The 27,500-nt window shown below is 41.5% G+C and overlaps 2 protein-coding genes across 12 annotated transcripts in view; one reads left to right on the forward strand and one right to left on the reverse strand.

Moving 5' to 3' along the window:
* Nucleotides 1-13,682, reverse strand: part of tmco3 (transmembrane and coiled-coil domains 3) — an 18,493-nt gene extending 4,811 nt beyond the window's left edge. For 4 of the 8 annotated variants that reach the window (XR_013819443.1, XR_013819444.1, XR_013819445.1 and 1 more), the window contains exons 1-8: nucleotides 13,577-13,651; nucleotides 12,298-12,423; nucleotides 9,647-10,044; nucleotides 8,458-8,637; nucleotides 7,849-8,043; nucleotides 7,150-7,278; nucleotides 6,028-6,120; nucleotides 5,570-5,759 (exon numbers count right to left, since the gene is read on the reverse strand). Coding sequence is in view for 1 of the 8 variants with exons in the window: in XM_079853840.1 (XP_079709966.1) it covers nucleotides 5,570-5,759; nucleotides 6,028-6,120; nucleotides 7,150-7,278; nucleotides 7,849-8,043; nucleotides 8,458-8,637; nucleotides 9,647-10,044; nucleotides 12,298-12,304 (1,192 nt within the window). In the remaining 7 variants the exon portion in view is untranslated. Of the gene's footprint in view, nucleotides 1-5,569; nucleotides 5,760-6,027; nucleotides 6,121-7,149; nucleotides 7,279-7,848; nucleotides 8,044-8,457; nucleotides 8,638-9,646; nucleotides 10,045-12,297; nucleotides 12,424-12,527; nucleotides 12,561-13,576 lie in introns of all 8 variants that reach the window. The other 4 variants (XR_013819446.1, XR_013819447.1, XR_013819448.1 and 1 more) reach the window with 4 other exon arrangements.
* dcun1d2b (DCN1, defective in cullin neddylation 1, domain containing 2b) lies at nucleotides 13,672-25,412 on the forward strand. 4 transcript variants are annotated; one of them, XM_079853880.1, is made up of 7 exons: nucleotides 13,672-13,755; nucleotides 16,126-16,318; nucleotides 16,393-16,561; nucleotides 23,449-23,579; nucleotides 23,665-23,747; nucleotides 24,252-24,348; nucleotides 25,234-25,411. In XM_079853880.1, the coding sequence occupies exons 2-7, from the start codon at nucleotides 16,168-16,170 to the stop codon at nucleotides 25,311-25,313; spliced, it is 711 nt and encodes a 236-aa protein (XP_079710006.1). In that variant the 5' UTR covers nucleotides 13,672-13,755; nucleotides 16,126-16,167; the 3' UTR covers nucleotides 25,314-25,411. The 4 variants fall into 4 exon arrangements, with proteins under 4 accessions (XP_079710006.1, XP_079710007.1, XP_079710004.1 ...); XM_079853881.1 differs by lacking the exon at nucleotides 13,672-13,755 and adding an exon at nucleotides 14,481-14,570 and having other exon boundaries at nucleotides 25,234-25,412; XM_079853878.1 differs by lacking the exon at nucleotides 13,672-13,755 and adding an exon at nucleotides 14,495-14,566 and having other exon boundaries at nucleotides 25,234-25,412.
* Nucleotides 25,413-27,500: the final 2,088 nt, after the last annotated feature.

Consider the following 27,500-nt stretch of genomic DNA (forward strand, 5'->3'; position numbering starts at 1 on the left):
TTTGTTATGTTACAGCCTTATTCCAAAACGTATTAAATTCATTATTTTCCTCAAAATTCTACAAACAATGCCGCATAATGACAACGTGAAATCAGATACATAAGTACATAGTATTCAGTACACAGTACATAAGTATTCACAGCCCTTGCCATAACACTCAGAATTGAGCTCAGGTGCGTCCCGTTTCCACTGATCATCCTTGAGATGTTTCTACAACTTTATTGGAGTCCACCTGTGGTAAATTCAGTTGACTGACCATGATTTAGAAAGGCACACACCTGTCTATATAAGGTCCGAGCTGAGAACCTTCCAGAGGAACAACCATCTCTGCAGCTCTACACCAATCAGATGGAAGCCATTCCTCAGTATAAGGCACATGACAGCCATCTGGAGTCTGCCAAAAGGCACCTGAAGGACTCTCAGGCCATGAGAAACTCTTTGGCCTGAATGGCAGGTGTCATGTCTAGAGGAAAGCAGGCACCGCTCATCACCTGGCCAATACCATCCCTACAGTAAAGCAGCATCAGCTGTGGGGGAACTGGGAGACTAGTCAGGGTTGAGGGAAAGATGAGGAACCGGGAGACTAGTCAGGATCGGAGGAAAGATGAGGAACCGGGAGACTAGTCAGGGTGGAGGGAAAGATGAGGAACAGGGAGACCAGTCAGGATCGAGGGAAAGATGAGGAACTGGGAGACTAGTGAGGGTTGAGGGAAAGATGAGGAACCGGGAAACTAGTCAGGATCTGAGGAAAAATGAGGAACCGGGAGACTAGTCAGGGTGGAGGGAAAGATGAGGAACAGGGAGACTAGTCAGGGTGGAGGGAAAGATGAGGAACCGGGAGACTAGTCAGGATCGAGGGAAAGATGAGGAACAGGGAGACTAGTCAGGATCGAGGGAAAGATGAGGAACCGGGAGACTAGTCAGGGTGGAGGGAAAGATGAGGAACCGGGAGACTAGTCAGGATCGAGGGAAAGATGAGGAACCGGGAGACTAGTCAGGATCGAGGGAAAGATGAGGAACCGGGAGACTAGTCAGGGTGGAGGGAAAGATGAGGAACCGGGAGACTAGTCAGGGTGGAGGGAAAGATGAGGAACAGGGAGACTAGTCAGGGTTGAGGGAAAGATGAGGAACCGGGAGACTAGTCAGGATCGGAGGAAAGATGAGGAACCGGGAGACTAGTCAGGGTGGAGGGAAAGATGAGGAACAGGGAGACTAGTCAGGGTGGAGGGAAAGATGAGGAACCGGGAGACTAGTCAGGATCGAGGGAAAGATGAGGAACAGGGAGACTAGTCAGGATCGAGGGAAAGATGAGGAACCGGGAGACTAGTCAGGGTGGAGGGAAAGATGAGGAACCGGGAGACTAGTCAGGATCGAGGGAAAGATGAGGAACCGGGAGACTAGTCAGGGTTGAGGGAAAGATGAGGAACCGGGAGACTAGTCAGGATCGGAGGAAAGATGAGGAACCGGGAGACTAGTCAGGGTGGAGGGAAAGATGAGGAACAGGGAGACTAGTCAGGGTGGAGGGAAAGATGAGGAACCGGGAGACTAGTCAGGATCGAGGGAAAGATGAGGAACAGGGAGACTAGTCAGGATCGAGGGAAAGATGAGGAACCGGGAGACTAGTCAGGGTGGAGGGAAAGATGAGGAACCGGGAGACTAGTCAGGGTGGAGGGAAAGATGAGGAACAGGGAGACTAGTCAGGATCGAGGGAAAGATGAGGAACAGGGAGACTAGTCAGGATCGAGGGAAAGATGAGGAACAGGGAGACTAGTCAGGATCGAGGGAAAGATGAGGAACCAGGAGACTAGTCAGGGTGGAGGGAAAGATGAGGAACAGGGAGACTAGTCAGGGTGGAGGGAAAGATGAGGAACAGGGAGACTAGTCAGGATCGAGGGAAAGATGAGGAACAGGGAGACTAGTCAGGATCGAGGGAAAGATGAGGAACCGGGAGACTAGTCAGGGTGGAGGGAAAGATGAGGAACAGGGAGACTAGTCAGGATCGAGGGAAAGATGAGGAACTGGGAGACTAGTCAGGATCGAGGGAAAGATGGGGAACCGGGAGACTCGTCAGGGTGGAGGGAAAGATGAGGAACTGGGAGACTAGTCAGGATCGAGGGAAAGATGGGGAACCGGGAGACTCGTCAGGATCCAGGGAAAGATGAGGAACCGGGAGACTCGTCAGGGTGGAGGGAAAGATGAGGAACTGGGAGACTGGTCAGGATCGAGGGAAAGATGAGGAACTGGGAGACTGGTCAGGATCGAGGGAAAGATGAGGAACTGGGAGACTCGTCAGGGTGGAGGGAAAGATGAGGAACCGGGAGACTGGTCAGGATCGAGGGAAAGATGAGGAACTGGGAGACTGGTCAGGATCGAGGGAAAGATGAGGAACAGGGAGACTGGTCAGGATCGAGGGAAAGATGAGGAACAGGGAGACTAGTCAGGGTGGAGGGAAAGATGAGGAACAGGGAGACTAGTCAGGATCGAGGGAAAGATGAGGAACAGGGAGACTAGTCAGGATCGAGGGAAAGATGAGGAACAGGGAGACTAGTCAGGATCGAGGGAAAGATGAGGAACCAGGAGACTAGTCAGGGTGGAGGGAAAGATGAGGAACAGGGAGACTAGTCAGGGTGGAGGGAAAGATGAGGAACAGGGAGACTAGTCAGGATCGAGGGAAAGATGAGGAACAGGGAGACTAGTCAGGATCGAGGGAAAGATGAGGAACCGGGAGACTAGTCAGGGTGGAGGGAAAGATGAGGAACAGGGAGACTAGTCAGGATCGAGGGAAAGATGAGGAACTGGGAGACTAGTCAGGATCGAGGGAAAGATGGGGAACCGGGAGACTCGTCAGGGTGGAGGGAAAGATGAGGAACTGGGAGACTAGTCAGGATCGAGGGAAAGATGGGGAACCGGGAGACTCGTCAGGATCCAGGGAAAGATGAGGAACCGGGAGACTCGTCAGGGTGGAGGGAAAGATGAGGAACTGGGAGACTGGTCAGGATCGAGGGAAAGATGAGGAACTGGGAGACTGGTCAGGATCGAGGGAAAGATGAGGAACTGGGAGACTCGTCAGGGTGGAGGGAAAGATGAGGAACCGGGAGACTGGTCAGGATCGAGGGAAAGATGAGGAACTGGGAGACTGGTCAGGATCGAGGGAAAGATGAGGAACAGGGAGACTGGTCAGGATCGAGGGAAAGATGAGGAACTGGGAGACTGGTCAGGATCGAGGGAAAGATGAGGAACTGGGAGACTCGTCAGGATCGAGGGAAAGATGAGGAACAGGGAGACTAGTCAGGGTGGAGGGAAAGATGAGGAACCGGGAGACTAGTCAGGATCGAGGGAAAGATGAGGAACAGGGAGACTAGTCAGGATCGAGGGAAAGATGAGGAACCGGGAGACTAGTCAGGGTGGAGGGAAAGATGAGGAACCGGGAGACTAGTCAGGATCGAGGGAAAGATGAGGAACCGGGAGACTAGTCAGGGTTGAGGGAAAGATGAGGAACCGGGAGACTAGTCAGGATCGGAGGAAAGATGAGGAACCGGGAGACTAGTCAGGGTGGAGGGAAAGATGAGGAACAGGGAGACTAGTCAGGGTGGAGGGAAAGATGAGGAACCGGGAGACTAGTCAGGATCGAGGGAAAGATGAGGAACAGGGAGACTAGTCAGGATCGAGGGAAAGATGAGGAACCGGGAGACTAGTCAGGGTGGAGGGAAAGATGAGGAACCGGGAGACTAGTCAGGGTGGAGGGAAAGATGAGGAACAGGGAGACTAGTCAGGATCGAGGGAAAGATGAGGAACAGGGAGACTAGTCAGGATCGAGGGAAAGATGAGGAACTGGGAGACTAGTCAGGATCGAGGGAAAGATGGGGAACCGGGAGACTCGTCAGGATCCAGGGAAAGATGAGGAACCGGGAGACTCGTCAGGGTGGAGGGAAAGATGAGGAACTGGGAGACTGGTCAGGATCGAGGGAAAGATGAGGAACTGGGAGACTGGTCAGGATCGAGGGAAAGATGAGGAACTGGGAGACTCGTCAGGGTGGAGGGAAAGATGAGGAACTGGGAGACTGGTCAGGATCGAGGGAAAGATGAGGAACTGGGAGACTGGTCAGGATCGAGGGAAAGATGAGGAACTGGGAGACTGGTCAGGATCGAGGGAAAGATGAGGAACTGGGAGACTGGTCAGGATCGAGGGAAAGATGAGGAACTGGGAGACTCGTCAGGATCGAGGGAAAGATGAGGAACAGGGAGACTAGTCAGGATCGTGGGAAAGATGAGGAACCGGGAGACTAGTCAGGGTGGAGGGAAAGATGAGGAACTGGGAGACTGGTCAGGATCGAGGGAAAGATGAGGAACTGGGAGACTCGTCAGGATCGAGGGAAAGATGAATGTACAGAGATGTCCTTGATGAAAACCTGCTCCAGAGCTCTGGATCTCAGACTGGGGCGACAGTTCATCTTCCAACAGGACAACGACACTCAGCACACAGCCAAGATAAGACAGGAATGGCTCCGGAACAACTCTGGGAATGTCTTTGAGTGGCCCAGCCAGAGCTCAGACTCGAACCTGATTGAGCATCTCTGGAGAGATCTGAAAATGGCTGTGCACTGACACTCTCCATCCAACCTGATGGAGCTTGAGAGGTTCTGCAAAGAAGAATGTGAGAAACTGCCCAAAAATAGGTGTGCCAAGCTTGCAGCATCATACTCAAAAAGACTTGAGGCTGTAATTGGTGCCAAAGGCGCTTCAACAAAGTATTGAGTAATGGCTGTGAATACTTATGTACATGTGTTTTTTCGTTTTTTATTTTTAATAAATTTGCAAAGATTTCAAACAAACCTCTTTGAGGTTGTCATTATGGGGTATTGTTTATAGAATTTTGAGGTAAATAATGAATTTAATCCATTTTGGAATAAGGCTGTAACATAACAAAATGTGGAAAAATATGAAGCACTGTGAATACTTTCCGGATGCACTGTATATACCAAAGACTGTAAAAAAATATGGATGTAGTGTCCGTGACGTCACTCGTCACTTGAAGCCCAAAGTGGGCGGAGCCAACTGTTGCCATCTTGGCCACGCGTCACTTCCGGATAAACGGAAATGTGCAGCGAGACGGATTAGCTGAGGTGACGAGACGCTAACAGACAGCAGACAAACGGCTAGTAGTGACATCAGCGGCAATCCACCTGTCACTCAAGAGGCCACGCCCTTAATTATGCAGAACTTTAAGCCTTAATATAATTTAAACAGATGAGTTATAAAAATATTCACCCCCCTCACAGTCGTCATGAAGGGCAACATTAGCTATATAGACCAAAGCCACTTTTTGCACCAGACTGTAAACACATTTTTTTCTGCTGTAAAGTTGAGCGTTTTAACATGGGGGTTTATGGGATTGAGTCTCTTCTGCAGCCGGCCTCTAGTGGCCAGTCGATGAACTGCAGTTTCAGTCACTTCAGTGTTGGATTCAAGAGAGAGACAGGCAGTTTCCAGCTTGATATATACACACACCACAGCTGTGAGTGGATGGACTAGCACACACACACACACACACACACACACACACACTCACCCTCCTTGGACTCGGCTCTGGATCCTCCGGCTAGAAAGCGAGACACTACTGGAGTGCTGGAGAGAGACAGACAGCAGGAGATGAAGACGGTCTGTGAGGGCTGAAGGTGGAGCATCTTACCCCACAGCAGACCAGCAGACACCATCAGCAGACTGAGACCCCCAGAGCCCTGCAGCGAGATCCTCCACACCTGAACACATCAACAACATCAACATCAGAGAGATCCTCCACACCTGACATCAATAAAAACACATGAGCTATCTATCCATCCATCCATCCATCCATCCATCCATCTATCTATCTGATTGTACATAAGGAGGGTCCCTATGAAAGTGGGATCTAGTGACTGACTGGAGATCTCATTTCAGGACTTCACCGTGAGACTCTTCACACTCCTCCACCCTTCGGCTTCAGTACATTCTCTCCTCAAGCCCACGAGTGTAAACGCCTGTCTTTACCTTGTGGAGGCGTTCGGGTGAAAACTCCAGCCCGACCACGAAGAGAGTGAAGAACACGCCGAGCTCTCCCAGCGTCTCCACCTGGACCATAGACTGCAGGAGACACAGCATTACACACACGTTCAGATGTGCACACATGTGTGTGAAGATGCTTGGCGCTCACCAAGGGCGAAATTGTCAATCACACATTGGGGGGGACAGCTGTGGGACTTTTTGTGTTGGCGAATGCACACATTTTTTTAATCAAAATAAAATAAAAGTCAGAGTCCGAACACTTACCAGCATACAACAGTCATGCTGTTAAGTGTACTTGGTACCTCTATGGGGGTCCGGGGGCATGCTCCCCCGTAAGAAAATTTTGTACATTTTAAAGGTAAGTTCATTAATCTGGTGCACTTTGAGTCACCCGAATCCACTGTTAAAAATAAATAATCCACCCGCAAACCGCCCGAACCTATGATATTCTCTGATTTAGATATCTGCATCTGATCATCACATTACAATTATTCAAATTCTTAGTGTTAAGCATGATAATATGGTAACATATCACACTGACATGCTGATTTAAAATGAACATTTATTTAAAATAAAAGTTCTTCTTTTGCCAAAATTATATTTCCTTAATAGCCTAAACAGAGGCTTTACTCAGTTTGGGCCATGCAAATTATGGGAGTTTCCCGGGAGAAATAACAAACCGGGAGGGGTCCGGGAGATAGGGCTAAAAAACGGGAGAAACCCGGGAAAAACGGGAGTGTTGACAGGTATGGCCAAATGTCTGTCAGATTTCGCGCTCCTAACTCTTCTTCTGTTTGTTTTTTCCTAACTCACTGACGGTGCACGAGCTACTAAAGGTATAGGGAAAACATGACATGGATTTCAGGAGAAATAGGTTTTGTTAATGTATAGTGTAAGGCCAGTCGAATGGATTTGGGAAATGGACCGGCCGGGATTTTATATTTTCGGAGCTGGAAAGAAAGACGTAAGTTATTTGCAATCACATCGATATTGCCCGCATAATCATACAGTATGATCAAATATTGGGGGGGACAAATTGTCCTTCTTTGAATATTGGGGGGGACGTGTCCCCCTGACCCCCCATAGAATTACGCCTATGGCGCTCACTTTAATGCTGTTGAGTCCCGATGGGCCGAGCAGAACCCCACAGATGATGTACCCGAACATGGGCGGCAGACCCATCAGCGTACACATCCATCCACACGGCAGAGACAACATCACCACCAACACCAGATCCTGCAGAGCACACACACACACACACACACACACACACACACACACACACACACACAAACACACACACACCAGTCAGCTTCATTTCATATTCATATTGAGTTGGTTGAGGAGATTCCCCCCTTCCATGTAAAGCGCTTTGAGTGCCTAGAAAAGCGCTATATAAATGTAATTAATTATTATTATTATTATATTAGACAACACATGGTTAGAATAGTGTCAAAGTCGCCCTGTGCTGAAAATCCAGCTTTTAATGTTGTTTATTTGTCTATGTGGTGTTTTTAAGTAAGGGATAATGTACATCCAGCCAGTGGTTCTCTCAGAATAACCCCCGACAGGATGATGTCGAGTTACATTCAAGCTATATTTATTATTTTTTTCAAGAAAAAAACTGTTAAATATGTAATTCTGGTGATCAAAAATGAGTTTTAAGGGATAAAATGATTGACTACAGGGGGACTTTAAGAAAATGACGCTAAAATATCCTTCCATAACTGAAGGTTTTGTTGATCATTTCCCATCTGTGTGGAAGAGCTCAACTGAGTAACACAACAGTCCGAGGTCAGAGGTCACCTTGATGAAGTGGTGGTCTGCGCGGGACATGGTGGAGTCCCGTGGTTTGGTCAGCACATACTGGTTATTCTGGGAGTCGATCAGCATGCTGAGCCCCAGATTGCCTTTGTCCAAACGCATGGACATGTTCTTCCTCTTCCCGTCCTCCTCGTCCTCCTCCACCCTCAGGACGGCCTCCACGTTCACACCATTCATCTGGACAGAGAGACAGAGAAGGTGTTGAAGTGTGTTTTCTCAGGTCACTGATGCACTTACAGTTTTATGCACTATTGTAACCTCATTTTCCCTGCATGCACATTAAAGAAAAAATACTTTAAGAGCAATCGTTTCAAAAGTTAACGCACTTTAAAAATTTAATGTCATTTCATTTCAATAAAAGATGCGATGCTTGATTTGTTTTATATTTGCTTACTGCGCTCGCTTGCGCCCTCTTGTGGACATAGGACACAACACAGCACTTATTTCCCAATACTGCCTTAATTTTGCTAATATTAAAAAAAAAAAAAAATTCGAATTGAGCTTTTCAGCCGTTTTGACAGCCCTAATACATGTGTGTGTGAGCCTGTGTTCTGCCGACTCTCTGTCCTCGTCTGTGTTCGCTCTCCACACCTGTTTGTTGTTGTCGAAGGCGTGCTCCTCGATGTCCTCCTCCAGCCGGTCCGCAGCTCTCCTCACGTCCTCCAGGATCTCGTCCAGCATGGACAGGGTTTTGTTCCGGTCTTGTGCGACCTTCAGCGCCTCCTGCTGGTGTTTCTCCGCGGCCAGCAGCTCCATGTACTCCTGCTCCTCCTGCACACACACACACACACACGGGTAAAGAGGACCTGGACACCACACTCGAGTAAAAGTGCAGAAACCTTACAGCGAAAATGACTCCATTACAAGTTACAAATCACCGATTTCAATACGACTTGGAAAATAAAGGTGACCGAGCGTGTGTGACTTTCTCTACTGTGTTTGTTTTTGCTTATTTGTGTGTATCCTGACATTGTTAAGCACTTTGGTCAACTGTGGTTGTTTTTGACACTCAAGTCTTACTCAAAATGCCATAAGTAAACCCATATCCTTCAAAAAAGGTGTCTTCAATATAACGGATGAATAAAAAAATGTTAAGTAAGAAATAGTCAACGTCTACTTGCACTGGGTGTGCTGGTGTCGGCCTCATTTCATATGTGAAACACCTGCGATTGAGCAACTACCGCTAACGCACTTGCGTTCGTGTAAAGCAGCCTTGTGGACATGTTTGGGTGAGGCCAAGACACACCAGTTATAGTACATGCCACGAATATCCAGATCCCCTCTCAAAACAAGGAAAACAAAGATATGTGGACAAACTGCAAGTTTTGGGTGTATAAAGCACCTGCTGCTGTTGCTTAATGTGTGCTAATACATATCAGCCCTTAAAGTCTTGATGTTGTTTTCAGGCTCTACTAGAACAGGTTTTCCTGCTGTGATGTTGATTATTTTCCTCATATCCTCCATTGTTGCTGCTCCTCTCTTCCCAGTCTGTCAGTAACGCTCTGTTTACTTCCTGTCTCTATGAAGCCCCTCCTTCTGAAAAGCACACTGTGCTCTGATTGGTCGGCTGGAGCAGTGTGTTGCGGTTGGTCGAGCGCTTCGAGTGTGTTTGGGAAATGTCCCGCTCCTTTCCATAACCGCCAGTTTAACACAATACTAACTAACTCAACCAGGCCCCGCCCCTTTATTCTGCGTATGAATTATTATAATGAGGAATATTGTGACGCGTTGAAAACTCGAGTCTACCCAGGAGGCGTTTCTCAGCTGTCACGTGACTGACCTTGATGGCGGCTTCCCTGAGCGCCTGGAGTCTCTGTCGGCTGCTGTCCCTCATGTTGACGATGTCTCTGAAGTTCCCCGTGAGCACTCGCTGGAGCCCCTCCACGGCCTGGAAGAGGGAGCGCTCGCTCTCGTTGAGCTCGCGCTGGAACACCTCGAGCGTGTGGATGCGGAACAGCTTCTCGTTCGGCGCCAGCGTGTGGTCCCGCTCCAGGACCAGTGCGGCCGAGCCCAGCTTACGCACGGCCGAGTGCTTGTGTCTGAGGAGTGTGGAGAGCCGCCGGCAGTTCTCCGTCACCCACGGGTGTCCGTACACCTGCGCTCGGTGGGCCTGCTGAGCCTGCAGCGCCACCACCAGGCCGACGCACAGCACTGCACACACACCTCGCATCTGGCACGCTGGAAATCACATCATCGCAGGGTTATTATAGTCACTGTGAAATCAAAACTGAAAAAAGTGCATCTATCCATCATAAAAGTGCATCTGTCCATCATAAAAGTGCATCTATCATCATAAAAGTGCATCTATCCATGATAAAAGTGCATCTATCCATGATAAAAGTGCATCTGTCCATCATAAAAGTGCATCTATCCATCATAAAAGTGCATCTGTCCATCATAAAAGTGCATCTATCCATCATAAAAGTGCATCTATCCAACATAAAAGTGCATCTATCCATCATAAAAGTGCATCTATCCATCATAAAAGTGCATCTATCCATCATAAAAGTGCATCTGTCCATCATAAAAGTGCATCTATCATCATAAAAGTGCATCTATCCATCATAAAAGTGCATCTATCCATGATAAAAGTGCATCTATCCATCATAAAAGTGCATCTATCCATCATAAAAGTGCATCTATCCATCATAAAAGTGCATCTATCCATGATAAAAGTGCATCTATCCATCATAAAAGTGCATCTATCCATCATAAAAGTGCATCTATCCATCATAAAAGTGCATCTATCCATCATAAAAGTGCATCTATCCATCATAAAAGTGCATCTATCCAACATAAAAGTGCATCTATCCATGATAAAAGTGCATCTATCCATCATAAAAGTGCATCTATCCATCATAAAAGTGCATCTATCCATCATAAAAGTGCATCTATCCAACATAAAAGTGCATCTATCATCATAAAAGTGCATCTATCAATCATAAAAGTGCATCTATCCATCATAAAAGTGCATCTATCCATCATAAAAGTGCATCTATCCATCATAAAAGTGCATCTATCCATCATAAAAGTGCATCTATCCATCATAAAAGTGCATCTATCCAACATAAAAGTGCATCTATCATCATAAAAGTGCATCTATCAATCATAAAAGTGCATCTATCCATGATAAAAGTGCATCTATCATCATAAAAGTGCATCTGTCCATCATAAAAGTGCATCTATCCGTTATAAAAGTGCATCTATCCACCATAAAAGTGCATCTATCATCATAAAAGTGCATCTATCCATCATAAAAGTGCATCTGTCCAACATAAAAGTGCATCTATCATCATAAAAGTGCATCTATCCATCATAAAAGTGCATCTGTCCAACATAAAAGTGCATCTATCATCATAAAAGTGCATCTATCCATCATAAAAGTGCATCTGTCCAACATAAAAGTGCATCTATCCATCATAAAAGTGCATCTGTCCATCATAAAAGTGCATCTATCCGTTATAAAAGTGCATCTATCCATCATAAAAGTGCATCTGTCCATCATAAAAGTGCATCTATCCGTTATAAAAGTGCATCTATCCGTTATAAAAGTACATCTATCCATGATAAAAGTGCATCTATCCATCATAAAAGTACATCTATCCATGATAAAAGTGCATCTATCCATCATAAAAGTGCATCTGTCCATCATAAAAGTGCATCTGTCCATCATAAAAGTGCATCTATCCATCATAAAAGTGCATCTATCCATGATAAAAGTGCATCTATCCATGATAAAAGTGCATCTATCCATCATAAAAGTGCATCTATCCGTTATAAAAGTACATCTATCCATGATAAAAGTGCATCTATCCATCATAAAAGTGCATCTGTCCATCATAAAAGTGCATCTATCCATGATAAAAGTGCATCTATCATCATAAAAGTGCATCTGTCCATCATAAAAGTGCATCTATCCATGATAAAAGTGCATCTATCCATCATAAAAGTGCATCTGTCCATCATAAAAGTGCATCTATCCATCATAAAAGTGCATCTATCCATGATAAAAGTGCATCTATCCGTTATCAAAGTGCATCTATCCATGATAAAAGTGCATTAATAAAGGCCTTCTGAAGTGAAACGTGTTTGTGTAAGAAAAATATCCATATTTAAAACTTTATCAAATAAAATAACTAGCTTCCGGCAGACATTTATGATGTAGGGAAAAAGCGCCCGATTGCAGAAACTTACAGTTTTATAACTAATATTTTGTGCCAGGAAGTGATGATTTTATTCTCTTGAACACGTGAGATGGAAACGGTCACAAGTGCTTTATGCCATATTCCAATTAAATTCTCACCTTTGGATGGAAGCAGAGCTAATGATACTAAAATAACACTGATCAATATTCACTAAATGTATTCACTAAATGAATATTACTCTAAAACATGACAGAAGAGCCATTAGATATGAAACTCAAGGACTCACCTGACATATGAACTCTAAAGACTGGTGAAGGTGTGTCACTAACTAGGCAAACAACCCTGAAGTGTGTTTACCGGAGCACACCTAAATCCTGCAGAGATACGGCTCATATTCGTCAGCATTTCATCCCTGAATCAGAATTAAACAAACAAACAAAGTTCACCTTCACCTCATCAGAGAATATCAATGGCATGTTGATAATGGAATGTGACATAACAGGGTGGATTTCTCACACAATGACACGAAGCTCTTTTGATGTATGTTTTCTGTTGGGAAATGAATGAGAGGCTTACTTTAAAATATGTACTTTATTATACTCTTTCAAGTCTATAGAAATAGCAGCACATTGTTTAAAGGCCCGTGCGATGAATGTATCAGCGTCCACACACTAACGCACGATATAGTTCTGTCGCCTGTCGCTTTAAATGCTCGAGCTCTTTAAAGCAGGATGGATTCTGATTGGCTGTCAACAGTCGGCTATGCAGGAGTGGGAGGAGCTTCTGCCAAAAGTAATTAATAATTTTTTTTACAGTCTATGATAAAATCCTACGATGTCATTATCTAAAACTTGTGTTATTTTAGTATCGTTGAGATACTTTTATAGTCTTTATTAATATTTTGAATTAGTTTTTATGTTTAGATTTTCCACATTTTTATTCGTTTTTTTTCCGTCTGATTCTTAATTTCATTTTTTTTAGGAAACTGAGAAATATTGCCTTGGCAACTAACTGAAATAAAATACGTTTAGGTTTTAGTTTAGATTATTTCAGTTGACTTTTTTTCAGGTCAAGAACATGTTTTTTATGGGTTTAGTTTTAGCAAACTATAATAACAATAACCCTGGTAATTCTGGGGACACCGGGGCAGATAGAAAACATTTTAAAAAATATTAAGATTTTTTTTTCCCCTGATTTTTTTTAAGGATAATATTTAATTTACATTTTAAAATAAATATTCAATCCACGTTCTAATAAGTGTAATATGAGATGATACACATTATCAACGGACACACAGCGATAATGACGTGTTGCTGATGTTTAAAAGCAATTAACTAAATTACTGATCAATGTCAACTGACTTCGCGCGACTTAACGTGACTATAAATAATATTCAGAATTATGCGGGTGATCTGATTTGTCCATCAAACGCGTTATTGTTATAATTATTATTTATTCAGGTAACCTTGACGGTTGTCAGTCATCCACTTCAAGTACATTTTCTACATGGCATTCTGCAAGACAACATCAACGCTAATAAACAGAAAGAGAGAAGAGACTCATACCTGGTGACTGTGATGCAGTTCAGTGCAAGAACTCGTCAGTAAACGGAGGAAACAATCGCGCTCTTGTGACGCCACATGCTGCGCGCGCACCTCACCGGACAGCAGCGGCGCGCGGCTCGCGCACGGACACCCGGTGACGGTGACGGTGAGATCCGCGCTCGCTCGGTTCCCGGAAACAGGTAAACGACTTACCGGAGCGACAGAGAGAGAGTAGAGCAGCTCATACTAGACTACACTTCACCGAGAGTTCGCGGAAGATTGACGAACATTAAGCGCTTTTGTGTGCTGTCAGTTCTGTCAGGATTTGTTTTTCAGCGGTGTTTCATGTTAGTAGCGCTGAAAACAGAACTGAATCACAACAGCGCGTGGAATTCTGGGGAATGTAGTTTTCCTTCCGCGCCGCGCATGACAAAAATAAGAACATTTCCGCCGCATAAGGGGGAAAAAAATGCTCTGCAAAATCTTAATTGACAAGAAGTCGAAAATAAGAGATACAGTTAAAATTATTACATTCTAAATCAACATTATGACATGCTATGTCATAATCATAAGATAAAATTGGAAACTATGAAGTCAAAAAAGTCTTTAATTGTTACCTTTTAAGTTATAAATGATTTACAAAAGCACGATTTTCCCTTATAAGCTATATGGCGGAAATTTGCTTCCATAGAAATGCACTAGAATTATCTGGAGTCAGTCACTGAATATGATAAAATATAGAAAACCTACAGGTTTAGCTGTATGACTTTGCCACATACGTTTAATTACTAATATCAAACTTTTATAATTACAAATAATCCACAATTAGTAACTTCTAAATGCTTGCTAACATCAATGCCGTGTTTGTGCAAGGTTAGACATTCTGCAAATTCAGTTCAGGTAACTTGAATTTGAGCAGCGCAGGTGTAAAAACTACATTTCCCAGAGTTCCCCCGAGCGCCAGCTGGTGTCCGCGCATGCGCACAGGGAGCTCGGCTGGAGATGAAGATGGTAGGTGAGCGCGCAGGGGGCAGTGTTTTGTGTTTATCTGTAATGTTTGATGACCGCTAACACTGGACGCTCGTTCTGCGCTTATTCTCACGCTGTTCCCGCGCGTCAGTTGTTGTTTATGAGGGAAACGGAGGGTGTTTTGCGAGATCCGAATCAAAGCGGGTCACCGGAACCGATCGCCCTTCTGCACGCGTTTCCGACACTCATACTGAGCTCTTCATAAACTCAAAACTACACATACCATGGTAATGCACTGTTAATATCACGATGATATATGAATGTGTCAATAAATACTATGGTATTATAGCACTGTGTAACACCACTGATTTATGATAACGGTTGGATTGATGTTTAGTTCAGGCGATTCGTACACATATGTTTAATTATCAATTTTTAGTGTTTGAACAATCATAATTGCAAGTATACGTGATGTCAGTTAACCTTTATCGAAGCTTAACTCCGCCACGAAATAAATGGACTGTAAATAATAAATTAAAAACGGTAATTCTGACTTTTTATCTCACTATTCCTACTTATTTCAAGCAATTCTAGGAAAAAGTCTATCTCTGTGTCCGAAATTGCGAACTGAGTAACGTTAGGTACCGTTAATACATTTTAATTAAAACTTAACCGTTAAAAAGCTCGTTCGCGGTTTTTTTGTTTAATTCAGTACAAAAAATGTATAATACAGAATAAGGAACACGAACATGTCGGCATACACAGAAGAAGGGAAAAATTACAATTTACATAATTGTTCGGGATGTTTTCAAAGATGAATATGGGTAATATGATTGATATTTACTGTCACGTGACCTACCAGCGTCAGTTGCGTCGCTTCAGTGTCATTCACAGATCCTCTCCCGTGAGCTCATGGGATAGGAATGATTTTAACCTAGTAACTGGTATTCTGGCATAAATGTATGGTGAATGATCACTGTCGAGTCATCCTGAAATTCCACATACTGGTGATGGGCTTGACTGACTAGCTCTGTTTACTGTAACTAATGCTGTCGAAGGCCTCCTTCCCTTCACCTCTGTACAGATACACATTGTCAAAATGATTCTGTATTATGAATTTTTAAGGTCAGACAAGTAGTTTGTTGAGGTCAGTTTGTAAAGGACTACACTTCTGCGCACATATTCAAACGCACATATCTGTAGAGTAAAGACGTAATACACAGCGTTTTCACAGATTAGCATTTTTGAAGTTTACACAGAGATGATCACGTTTTTAAAAAAAATTCAACCCTTGCTTCTTGAAACCTGTTTCACGGTTTGCGTTCTCGAGCTCCAAACACTGTTGTTGTGCGGCCAGAACACATTAAACGTTTGTGTGAGAGCGGTGTGTGTTAGCGGCCGCTAAGTTAATAACTAATGATCTTTACAACGGAAGTGAATCAATCAAACTAACTTTATCTGGAAAATAACTTTATTCTAGATCTGCTGTAAAGCCTAAACAATCTCTGTTACTGTAATCTCCTATTATCACTATCGCTGGGAAACTGTATAAATGAAGGCGACGTTACTGGCTGATGCTAACGGTGTTGTTGCTCCGCCAGCATAAACTGAAGTCGACCCAGAAGGAGAAGATCCGCCAGGTCATGTCCTTCACCCGGGCCGCAGAGAGAACCGCTCTGTTCTGCCTGACCCACAATGACTGGAGACGAGACACGACCTCCAGCAACCACTTCCAGAACCACCGAGAGCCCATGGACCGCAAGAAGCTGGACCAGCTCTACAACCGCTACAAAGGTGAGCCGCCGTGTGTGTGTGTGTGTGTGTGTGTGTGCCTTCATTTGTGCTGGTGCCGCTGCTTCTGTGTGCAGATCCTCACGACGAGAACAAGATCGGACTCGAGGGAATCCAGCAGTTCTGCGACGACCTGGTTCTGGATCCCGCTAGCGTCGGCGTGCTAATCGTAGCGTGGAAGTTCAGAGCGGCGACGCAGTGCGAGTTCAGTCGCGAAGAGTTCCTGGACGGCATGTCGGATCTGGGGTGAGCTTTATCCGTACACAAACAAGCATTGCATCTTTTTATCTCGCAATTCTGACTTTATTTCTTGCAATTGCGAGATAAAAAGCTGCGCAGGGTTTCGTACAACGTGCTTGAATTTGACTTTTTGACCATCAGAATCAGCTCAGCTATTTCTACACTGCAAACAATGCTTCTCTTACTTAGTATTTTTGTCTTGTTTCCACTCCAAATATTAGTGGTGCACGATAAATCGGCCGCCAATATAATATCGGCCGATATGGTCATTTTTTTTACACATCGGTATCGTTCCGATGTCAAAATAGGGCCGATGTGAACATGCCGATACTCATTCCTGTGTATTTGACGCGTGAAGTTGAAGATGAAGTTGACGATGCTGACTCGCGATCTTCTCAGTAGTGAACGCGCCTGAGAGAAATGCACATTTCATACGGATTACATAAGCAGAGAGCAGTCTGTTTTCTTTCGTTTTGAATTGTTCTGTTTAAAAGTACACATTTCAAGCGTTATATCTGTCTCAGGTCTGTGAGGCAAGTAGGTTCATACCTTATACGCTGAGTTTCGGTTCATTTGTGAGGAGAGCTCCAGGTTCACGCGCCGGCGCCTCCGTGTCGTGATTAAATATTTTCTACTATATTTCTACTATATTTACTTCTTATTTATTAAATCTTATTTATAAAATTAAGATACAATTAATACAAAACGAAAATAAATTTAAAGACAGGCTTTGTGCTTTCTGTTTGAGGTCTCTGTGAAAGTTTTAAAGCAGTGTTTTAGTGCCGCTTTCAGAGCGCTCGCGTCCGTAACATTGTTTTTTTTGTGTGAAATAAATTTCTAAATAAATGCGACTTATAGTCCAGTGCGACTTATATATGTTTTTTTCCTCTTCATGACGCATTTTTTGACTGATCGTTTTTTAGATATTCGAATATATTCAAATACATTGCTTGATATTTGATACCTGTTCGAATTTGATTTTTCTCAAAAGTGACAGCTCTAGTATCAGGCAGAATGTAGTTATATGATCGTAATAGGAATTGCAAAGAACAGTAGTCGTCTTGCCAAACAGTCCAGTTTGGCTCAATCCATATATTTGGCGACATAGTAGAAATTGAGCTAACGTCCTTCGGGCTACGCACGTACACTTCCAGGCCAGGTCAGTATCGATCGGCTGCAGCTGAAAATAAATTACAAAAGTAAAAAAAAAAAAAAAAGTGTTTTGGAAAACAGCTCTTTATTTGATTATCATAAAAATGTGCTTTCTGTACAGAGATATCGACATCGGTAAATATCGGTATCGGCTATAACAGCAATATTAATATCGGTTATCGGTATCGGCCGCAATTTTCACATCGGTGCATCACTACCAAATATCAAACATTTCTTAAATCAAGATGCATTTACTAAAGTAGTAAAATGACATGAGACATTAAGTCTTGGTTTCTGGGGAAATAATACAAATTAAGTGAGTTTTTGCCTAAAACAAGCTAAATTATCTGCCAATGGGGTCAGAAAAATAATCTTGTTTCTGTTTGAATTAACATTATTTTTCTGACCCCATTGGCAGATAATTTTGCTTTTTTTAAGCATCAACTCACTTAATTTTTATTAATTCCCCCGGAAAAAAAGGACATAATGTCTTATGTCATTTTACTACTTTAGTAAATGCATCTTGATTTAAGAAATATTTGATATTTGGACTGGAAACAAGACAAAAATACGAAGTAAGAAAAGCATTGTTTGCTGTGCATAAAAAATAGGGGTGTAACGGTACACAAAAATCACGGTTCGGTACGTACCTCGGTTTTAAAGTCACGGTTCGGTTTATTTTCGGTACAGTAAGGGAAAGAAATGCAAACATTAAACTGCAGGTTGTTTATTACTATAAACTTTTTTTAACAATTTGTTTACACTTTTTTAAACACTTTTTAATAAAATATAATAAAATAGATATAAAATAAAAAAAAGAATAAGAAATAAAATACTGCTGCAAAGTTCTCCACTAAATAAAATACTCTCAAGTCTCAAACCAATATCACATAGTAAAATATAATGAAAAATATAAATAAATAACTATGATTACAGTGCAGCATTACCAATCCCAGCTTGTAGGCCTGCTCATATTTAAAAATTAAGGCTGGGAATCGATAAAAAAAAAGAACTAATTAATTGCACAATTTGCTGTAATTAATTGCAATTCCTCCAAGCTTGTAATCATCAATAATTAAACTTATAATCAACTAATTAAATGAAACACGGGGGAAAAAGGAACAGAAAATAGCCCTATATTAAAATAATATTAAACATAAATATATCAATGTATTATTATTTTTCAATAATCAATCAACATAATCAATTTAAGATTTTTTTTTTTTTTCACTTTTTTATTATATCAAAATAAAATATAGTCCAAAGCTATAGTACAAAGCTATTATTACCAGAGCATGTGATCAGAGCAGGTCATTTTACCATTGTTGCCAGCATAACTATACCAGCTCAGCAAACAGAAGTGTACTACTGAGAAATTTCACCTTATTTGAGCGGACTTTGCTTTTCCAGTGCATGATCGGTACAAGATTGGAGTGTTTGGGCCGTTAACGACAGAGCAGAACGTGCAGCGCAAACACGGACTCGAACATTGAGCAGAGAGCGCAGCGGGCCGACACAAACACACACACACACACACACACACACACACACACGGAACGGAGAGTGCGGACGGCGCACACGGAGCGGAAAAGCTTTTTTCGCCGTGCAGTCGATTTCATTGGTTTAGGTTACAGTGACGACGGGTAAAACTTTAGAATCAGCTGCAGGGCGGGATTTGCGCTGAACGCGGAGACTTCCGCCACTTAAAGGGTTACTTCAGGATTTAGCATTAAAGGGTACATAACATGCACAGTTTCACCTAATCTCATGTTAATCTTGAGTACCTATAGAGTAGTAGTGCATCCTTAATATCTCAAAAAAGTGTTTAGTTTTATTATATTTAGAAAAGAAAAATACAGCTTTCCGATTCTCTCCGGAAAAAGCCGAGGTCCTGGAGGCGGAGCTATAGAGTCAAGCGGTAGTACTTGATTTCCAGCAAAAGACAGAAATCTGATCCAGTTGTACTTACATGAATGGGGTCTTTTATCACTGGGACCGCTCCACGTTTTAATAGCAAACGATTTGCAAATCCAGCGTCGACCTGAGCCTTGTTAATAAAACATTCGTCACTGAAATGGCCAGAACACACAACCGCACTTCCTACACTCCGTTGCTGCCCCGGAAAAACAAACTGCATCCACTGTTCCTGTAACACTGGGTTCTTTGGAAAACTGAACACGGTAAGCTTTCCCTCACATCCAAATACACACTTTTTTGGAGACATTCTTGAACAAATCCTACGCAGCGCTGGCTGCCGATGATTTCCTGTTGAAGCGCGTTGATGTGCGCGGTCTCGCTCTCCTCTAGTCGACGTGCTCGCGGGCGAGCTTTTCCGGGAGAAATGCTCATATAAGGAGTTGCACTCTGATCTACGTCATTAGATCCACGATCTAAAAAAAACCAGCCGAAACTTGTACCAACCCGGAAGTAAGATTTTCAGCATAGAAATTCTCCGTTATTCGTCCAAAATATTTTTTTTAAACTTTGCCCATGTTTAGCATGAGAATCTATCTCTTTAACACTGTAAACAACTCTGAATACATGAAACACCATTGTACCCCCCCTTTAAGCTTTGTATTAGTAGAAATGCTTTCCCCCCTCATATCCCCCTGAGAGGAGAGATTTATGTATTTTTTGTCTGGAAAAAATCCTCCGATGACGCAAAAATCGTCATTTTGCGCCATCGGAGGATTTTCTGTCCAGAGGCTAAAGACTACAGCCAGTAGATGGCGTTGTTCCGCATGTTTACAACCCGCCCATACAGGGTGGGATCTCACTCACAGAATGTACACAGTGTCAGCCGTCTTTCTTTGGAAGCTAATCTAGCATGCTCTTGTTCTGTGGAGAAAGCTGAATAATAGGAGAAAGCTGAGTAAGTAGGGGTTACCATCTTCCTTTTCCCGGACTTGTCCGGCGGGCGAGACTGTTAAAAATATCCGGGATTCGGCTTTTGCGTTCTACGGTCGCCATTTATTGTTTACATGCACACCTCTCGTTTCAATCTAACTGAATTAATTCCGATCGGTGAATCTGACTGTAGTGTTTACATGAACGCTAAACAAGTGATCGGTTGATGTGCGTTTTACCCTTGCTAAGAAAATTTCCGCTCCTCCGTGAGAGATGCGAGACCCGGCGCGTCTCAGTAATGACGCCACCGGCCTCGCGCCGTTCTCCCGCGGCCGTCAGCCTCGTCCTGCTCGCCACAGTAAACATGATGAATGGCGACTGTAGAACGCAAAAGCCGAATCCCGGACATTTTGGGTCTCTAAATCCCTGGCAAACTCATCACTTACTTAGGCTAGCCTTGTTGTTTTCAACTGTGCTCTCTAACCGGTAGGCGTGGCCTCCTAAGGCAGCGAAGCAAGTGCATTCTGGGAGTTGTTGTCTTACATTTACATTTACATTTATTCATTTAGCTGACGCTTTTATCCAAAGCGACTTACAATTGCTATATATGTCAGAGGTCGCACGCCTCTGGAGCAACTAGGGGTTAAGTGTCTTGCTCAGGGACACATTGGTGTCTCACAGTGGATTCGAACACGGGTCTCTCACACCAAAGGCATGTGTCTTATCCATTGCGCCACCACCACCCCGTCTTTCATCCACATAAGCCAAAAATACATTTTCTGGCTTTTCTCAGTCTAGAAAGCTCCAAATTCAAAAATTTCTCCACATTTCTTCTACTTAAATGACCTATTTTAAATACACATTCATCTTCCCAGAGGTGAAGTATCCCTTTAATATGTTCGTGTGGAAACACGAAAATGTACCTATGTTCCGCACACAAAATATTGCTTTCAGTCATTCGGTACACACATGCACCGAACCGAAAGCCCTGTACCGAAACGGTCCGGTACGAATACACGTACCGTTACACCCCTAATAAACAAACATGTATAACTGCATCTTTTTATCTTGCAATTCTGACTTTATTTCTTGCAATTGCGAGTTTGTTTCAAGAATTGCGAGGAAAAAACCTGCACAAGGTGCTTGAATTTGACTTTTTGAAATTGAAGACCTGGAAAACCCTTGAAAAAAGCCATATTTATAAAAAGGTGAATTATTGAAAGACAATATATATATATATATATATATATATATATGAGATCGGTGTTTAATTTTTTTGATAAAACACAAAAACAATCTTTTCACGCAGTTAATGCTTCCGCCCATCTGATATAGATATAGGGCTCACGGCTGTGAGCGTGACAGTGCTCTGATGTTCCCAGGGATATGAGTAAGGATGCACTGAAAGTCACATTATTGGCCGAATACCGAACATGTTTTTTCCCCCACACTTTTTTCCATTTATTTTGCCAATTTTTTCATCATTTTATAAATAGTCAAAATGTGCTTTTTACTATTTTGTCTTGCTTTTTAAAGAAACATCAATTACAAAACTACACTTTAAAAATATTTATTTAACACTGAACATTTTTTAACATTCCAGCAGACATTATACCAACAAAGCACAATATAACTTCAAATAAATTAATTATTAAACACTTTTTTTTTTTTTTTTGGCCATCTTTGAGCCTATATTAGGTCTATAACTCACTGCTGAAAGAATGTAATGTCCTTTGTATGCCTACAACAAAAAAGTGTATTGAAAAGTGCAAAATTTATGATAATGATAGATGTAATTTTGTTAATTTATTTTTGTTAGGCCTTTGTAAAAAAAAGAATGAAGCAAATTACAAACAACTGACAAATATGAAAATATTATTTAATACTAATTAAACCACGTTTTTTAGGTACAGTAGATTTATTTAACATGTATACATTTATTTAACATCTTCTGTTGCTTGATTAACATTAATGACACAAGCCGTGTTTCCATAACCCTTCAAATTGTGCAAATTGAAATTGCGAATTGAAAATACGGCCAATGGAAACACGTAATTTTCGCAAAAACTCCCATATATCGCAAAAAAGTTTTTACGCTCGCATGAGGGGGTTTTTCAGGCAATTCGAAAAAGAAATATTTTGCAAATCTGCAATGGAAACAGTTTTTGCGCATTTGAGTTCTTTATTAAATTCATAAAAGACAAAAGAATTACAGGAATAATGGATTCTAAACCTCAAATAAATGCCACAATCAAGACCTCGACGCAGATCTGAGGGAGAAACACCCAGAAACTCCTCATATGTGCCGCTCACAGTATAATAAGGGTCATTCCTTACCATTAATGCTTGGAAAACACACACACATCTCCTTCCATTAATAATAATGGCCAGTGCAGTGGCTGGGATATAGTACAGAAACCCACCAGCGTCCGTTGCTGTGATTTTTGGAATGATTTACTGATCGCGAGAGGAAAATATGAAGTTTTAGTCGCATAACATCGGTTAATGGAAACGCCGTCATTTCGCAATAGTTTTTTGTCGACATTTAGAAAAAAAACGCAAAAGTTTCGCGCAAATCTGTAATGGAAACACGCCTACTGACATATATTTAAGGCTGCTGTCACTTTAAGACCGAATGCTTGGATCTACCGGTAATACAGTATACTGACACACATACACACACATATATATATATATATATATATACAGCTTTCATTCTTCAGCTCAGTCATATATACACGGCTTAAAAAATCAGTTTGAATGAGGAAAGCGATGTCTTTGTCGTAGTATCCTTTCAGTGTTTCGTGTGATTTTCGTGTGAGCGCCGGTCAGTGGATTTAACTCTTCGAGGTGAAGCGTGCGGATGCTAACTCTTACAGTGCTTGTTTGTCTAGATGTGACAGTCCAGAGAAGTTGAAGAGTCTATTACCCAGACTAGAGCAGGAGCTGAAGGATTCTGGGAAGTTCAGAGACTTCTATCAGTTCACGTTTACCTTCGCCAAGAGCCCTGGTCAGAAGGCTTTAGGTGAGCGATTGCTGTAGTGAACACCTGTGCTGTGATGGCCCATGACCCTGATGTGTGCAGTGACCCATGATCCTCTCTGTCTCAGATCTGGAGATGGCCGTGGCCTACTGGAACCTCATTCTCACCGGACGCTTCAAGTTTCTCCACCTCTGGAACACTTTCCTCCTGGTACGTCACTGCTTTACACGACTATAATCAATATATGATCAATCAGAGGAAGTGAAGAAACGCAAACACACATCACAGCATCTCAACTACATACTAAACAAACCAGTCCTGTGTGTGAGTAGACCTATGCAACGATTAATCACATCCAAAATAAAGGTTTGTGTTTACATAATATATGTGTGTGTGCTGTGTATAATTATTTTGTATATATAAATACACACACACACACACACACATGCATGTATATATTTAAGAATTATTTGCATGTGTATATACTGTATATATTTATATATAATTTATATTATATATAAATAAAGTTTTTCTTAAATATATACATGAATGTGTATATATATATATAAAATAATTATACACAGCACACACATATATTATGTAAACACAAACTTTTATTTTGGATGTGATTAATCAGGTGTACTTGTCGGTGATACTGTATGTGTTTCTGCTGAATCGATGACGTTCATGTGTGTGTTTGTTGTGTCTGTAAAGGAGCATCATAAAAAGCCCATCTCTAAAGACACGTGGAATCTGCTGCTGGACTTCGGGAACGTGATCGCCGACGACATGTCGAACTACGACGAGGAGGGTGAGACTGATCACTCAGCTCATCAACTCAAACACACTCAGACTGATGGAAACTTGTTTTTTTTTCTGCCATGGAATAAAAAAGGTGTTTAGTAGGACTTTTTATCTCGCAATACTGAGTTTATTTCTCGCATTTGGCAGTTTATAACTTTTTTTTTATTCCATGGCGGAAACAAGCTTCCGTAGAAACTGGATATTCAAAGGAGGGAAAAAGTATGACATGGTTGATTTTATCAGCAGGGATGTGATTGGATGATGAAACGTCTCTATATTTTATATACTCTTTATAAAAATAAGCACTGATGAATTGTTCAATATTTTATAATGTGATTTTCCCCCCACTTTCAATTATTTTACTTCAATGAAAGGTTAGATTTTTGCAAATTTTTTAATAAAATATCAAAAGGATTAAAAATGCAGATTTATTTTTTACAGCCATATTTGATCATATTTACCAAGGGGGCAAACACTTTTTCACACCACTGTAGATATAAAGACATTTCGCATGACTATGAGTGTGATATTGCTCATATAAATATCCTAGTATATGATAAAGCTTTCATTCTTCATGTCAATCATATATTCATGGGAGATTCAATCAGTTTTAACAGGGAAAGCGATATCTTTGTCATAGTATCCTTTCATTGGTTAAGGTTACCAGTCATTGCATGTGCTGCACTTTATTAGGACCATTTTGTTTTATTCGTTTATTTTTATATATATATTTACCCTTTTTAGAAGTTGGAAGATAATAAAGATATTGTTTGATAAGCGAGATTTCTGATTGTAGAAGTAGTGGTTTCATTTACAGTGCCTGTACGAACCGTGTCGGTGTATACGTGTCCGTGTTCGACTGCTGAATTAACACTGAGTGTTTTGATTTCAGGTGCGTGGCCGGTGCTCATCGATGACTTCGTGGAGTTCGCCCGGCCGATCGTGACGTCAGAGAATCACCTGACTCTATAATGAGCGCTTACAGGGAGGCAGAGCCTCTCACACTGACTCTTTTACAACGAAAGGATTTAAATATATATATATATATATATATATATATATATATATATGTGTGTATATATATATATATATATATATATATATATATATATATATATATATATATATATATATATACACATATATATCTTTAACCGCAGAGAGAGCTTTTACACTGCACCTGGAGTCTGCACTCATACATGAGTGTGTTTTCCCATCAGGCAACAGCACATCCCATGATGCACCACATATAGGTGCATGTCTGCTGGTGCTTGTTTCCACCACAGAATACTAAAATAGGCAATTGTGGTATTTGCTACTTTTTTATCACACAATTTCGTGCAACTCTGGCTTTTTTTTTTAATTACGAGTTTATTTGCAATTCTGACTTTTTTTTAAAATTGCGAGTTTATTTGCAATTCTGACTTTTTTTTAAAATTGCGAGTTTATTTGCAATTCTGACTTTTTTTTAAATTGCGAGTTTATTTGCAATTCTGACTTTTTTTTTTTTAATTGCGAGTTTATTTGCAATTCTTACTATTTTCTCACAATTGCGAGTTTATTACAATTCAGACTTTTTTTGGAATTGCGAGTTTATTTTCTGCAATTCTGACTTTTTTCTCACAATTGCGAAAATTGCAAAAAAGAAGAAAAAAGCAGTCACAATTGTGAGATAAAAAGTCGCAATTGTTTTTTTTTTATTCCGTGGCAGAAACAAGCTTCCATAACTTGACCAAGAGGAAAATGAGCTCGTTTAGTCACGTGACGTCGACGGTCAAATGTGTTTTTTGAGATTTATTTAGTTGTGAGTTCTGTCAGTATATCTGCTGAGGAGTGCATGATCGTTCGATCGCTGGTGAACTTCATAATCATTCGATATTCTCAAGAGTTTCTGAGAGAATAAACTCACGGATGCTGAGAAATCACTCTAACAAACGCTGATAAGATCCTGTTCCTTCACATTGTTTGATTTGTTTACAAGCGTCTGTGATATTAAATCAACGAACAAACACCTCAGTGTTCGTCTGGACGAGTTTCTATGCTGTCAAGTTTTTAACAGTTTTTATTGTTTTCTCAGCTCTGTGTGTGTGTGACACTCAGTTCATCTCATCACTGTTTCTCTGCATGTAAATAAAGATTATTTAACAAAACTCGTTCTGCACTGTCACATTATCTTTAACTAGTTTTATATTAATCCTTTGGCTCAAATCTGGTGTATCTCCAAATACACATTATCATCAACGTACAATAAATTTCAGGTCAAAAGTTTGAAATCATGTCATTACAGAAATAAATGCAGATATCATTCTAATATGATGATTTACTGCTCAAGAAACATGATTAATATTGATGTTGAAAACAGTTGAAAGCATATTTTTTGTGGAAACTGATATTCATTTTATTTTTTAGGATTCTTTGATGCATAGAAAGTTCAAAAGGACATCATTTATTTGAAATAGAATCTTTTGTAACATAAATGTCAATTTTTAGCAATTTAATGCGTCTTTGATGAATACGATTTTTTTATCAAACTTTTGAACGGCAGTGTATCACAATTTCCCACAAAAATCTGAAGCAGCACAACTGATTTCAACACTGATAATAATCATAAATGTTTCTTGATCATCAAATCCTCATATTAGAATGATTTCTGAAGGATCATGTGACACTGAAGACTGGAGTAATGATGCTGAAAATTCAGCTTTGATCACAGGAATAAATTACACTTTACTATATTGGAATAATTGGAATTTACATTGGAATAATATTTCACTGTTTTACTGTATTTTTGATCAAATAAATGAGCAGAAGAGACTCTTTTAGACACATGATAATTACATTGTAATTACTCCAAACTTTTGACCATCTAACCTGAAGACAGATTTGCAGAAAGTGTGTGTTACTTACCGGAGTTGAACTGAAAAAGAGCAAATGTTTCATTCTGATGAGAATAACGAGCAGTGGTGAATCAGTGATGAAGAGCAGAGCAGCGAGAGTGAAGGACCACGAGTGTGTGTGAGATCCGAGTCTCTGGTGTGTTTAGTGTGTCGAGTCTCTGGTGTGTGTGTGTGTGTGTGTGTGTGTGTGAGATCTGAGTCTCTGGTGTGTTTAGTGTGTGTGTGTGTGTGTGTGTGAGAGATCCGAGTCTCTGGTGTGTTT

The sequence above is a fragment of the Squalius cephalus genome, assembly GCF_949319135.1.
Source record: "Squalius cephalus genome assembly, chromosome: 2".
NCBI classification, from domain to species: Eukaryota; Metazoa; Chordata; class Actinopteri; order Cypriniformes; family Leuciscidae; genus Squalius; species Squalius cephalus.

Bases quoted from the DNA above. Each gene is read 5' to 3' on its own strand.
- dcun1d2b (XM_079853878.1), top strand. The intron at 16,319-16,392 runs GTGAGCCGCCGT...TTCTGTGTGCAG, and splicing joins GCTCTACAACCGCTACAAAG to ATCCTCACGACGAGAACAAG. The intron at 23,748-24,251 runs GTACGTCACTGC...GTGTCTGTAAAG, and splicing joins TCTGGAACACTTTCCTCCTG to GAGCATCATAAAAAGCCCAT.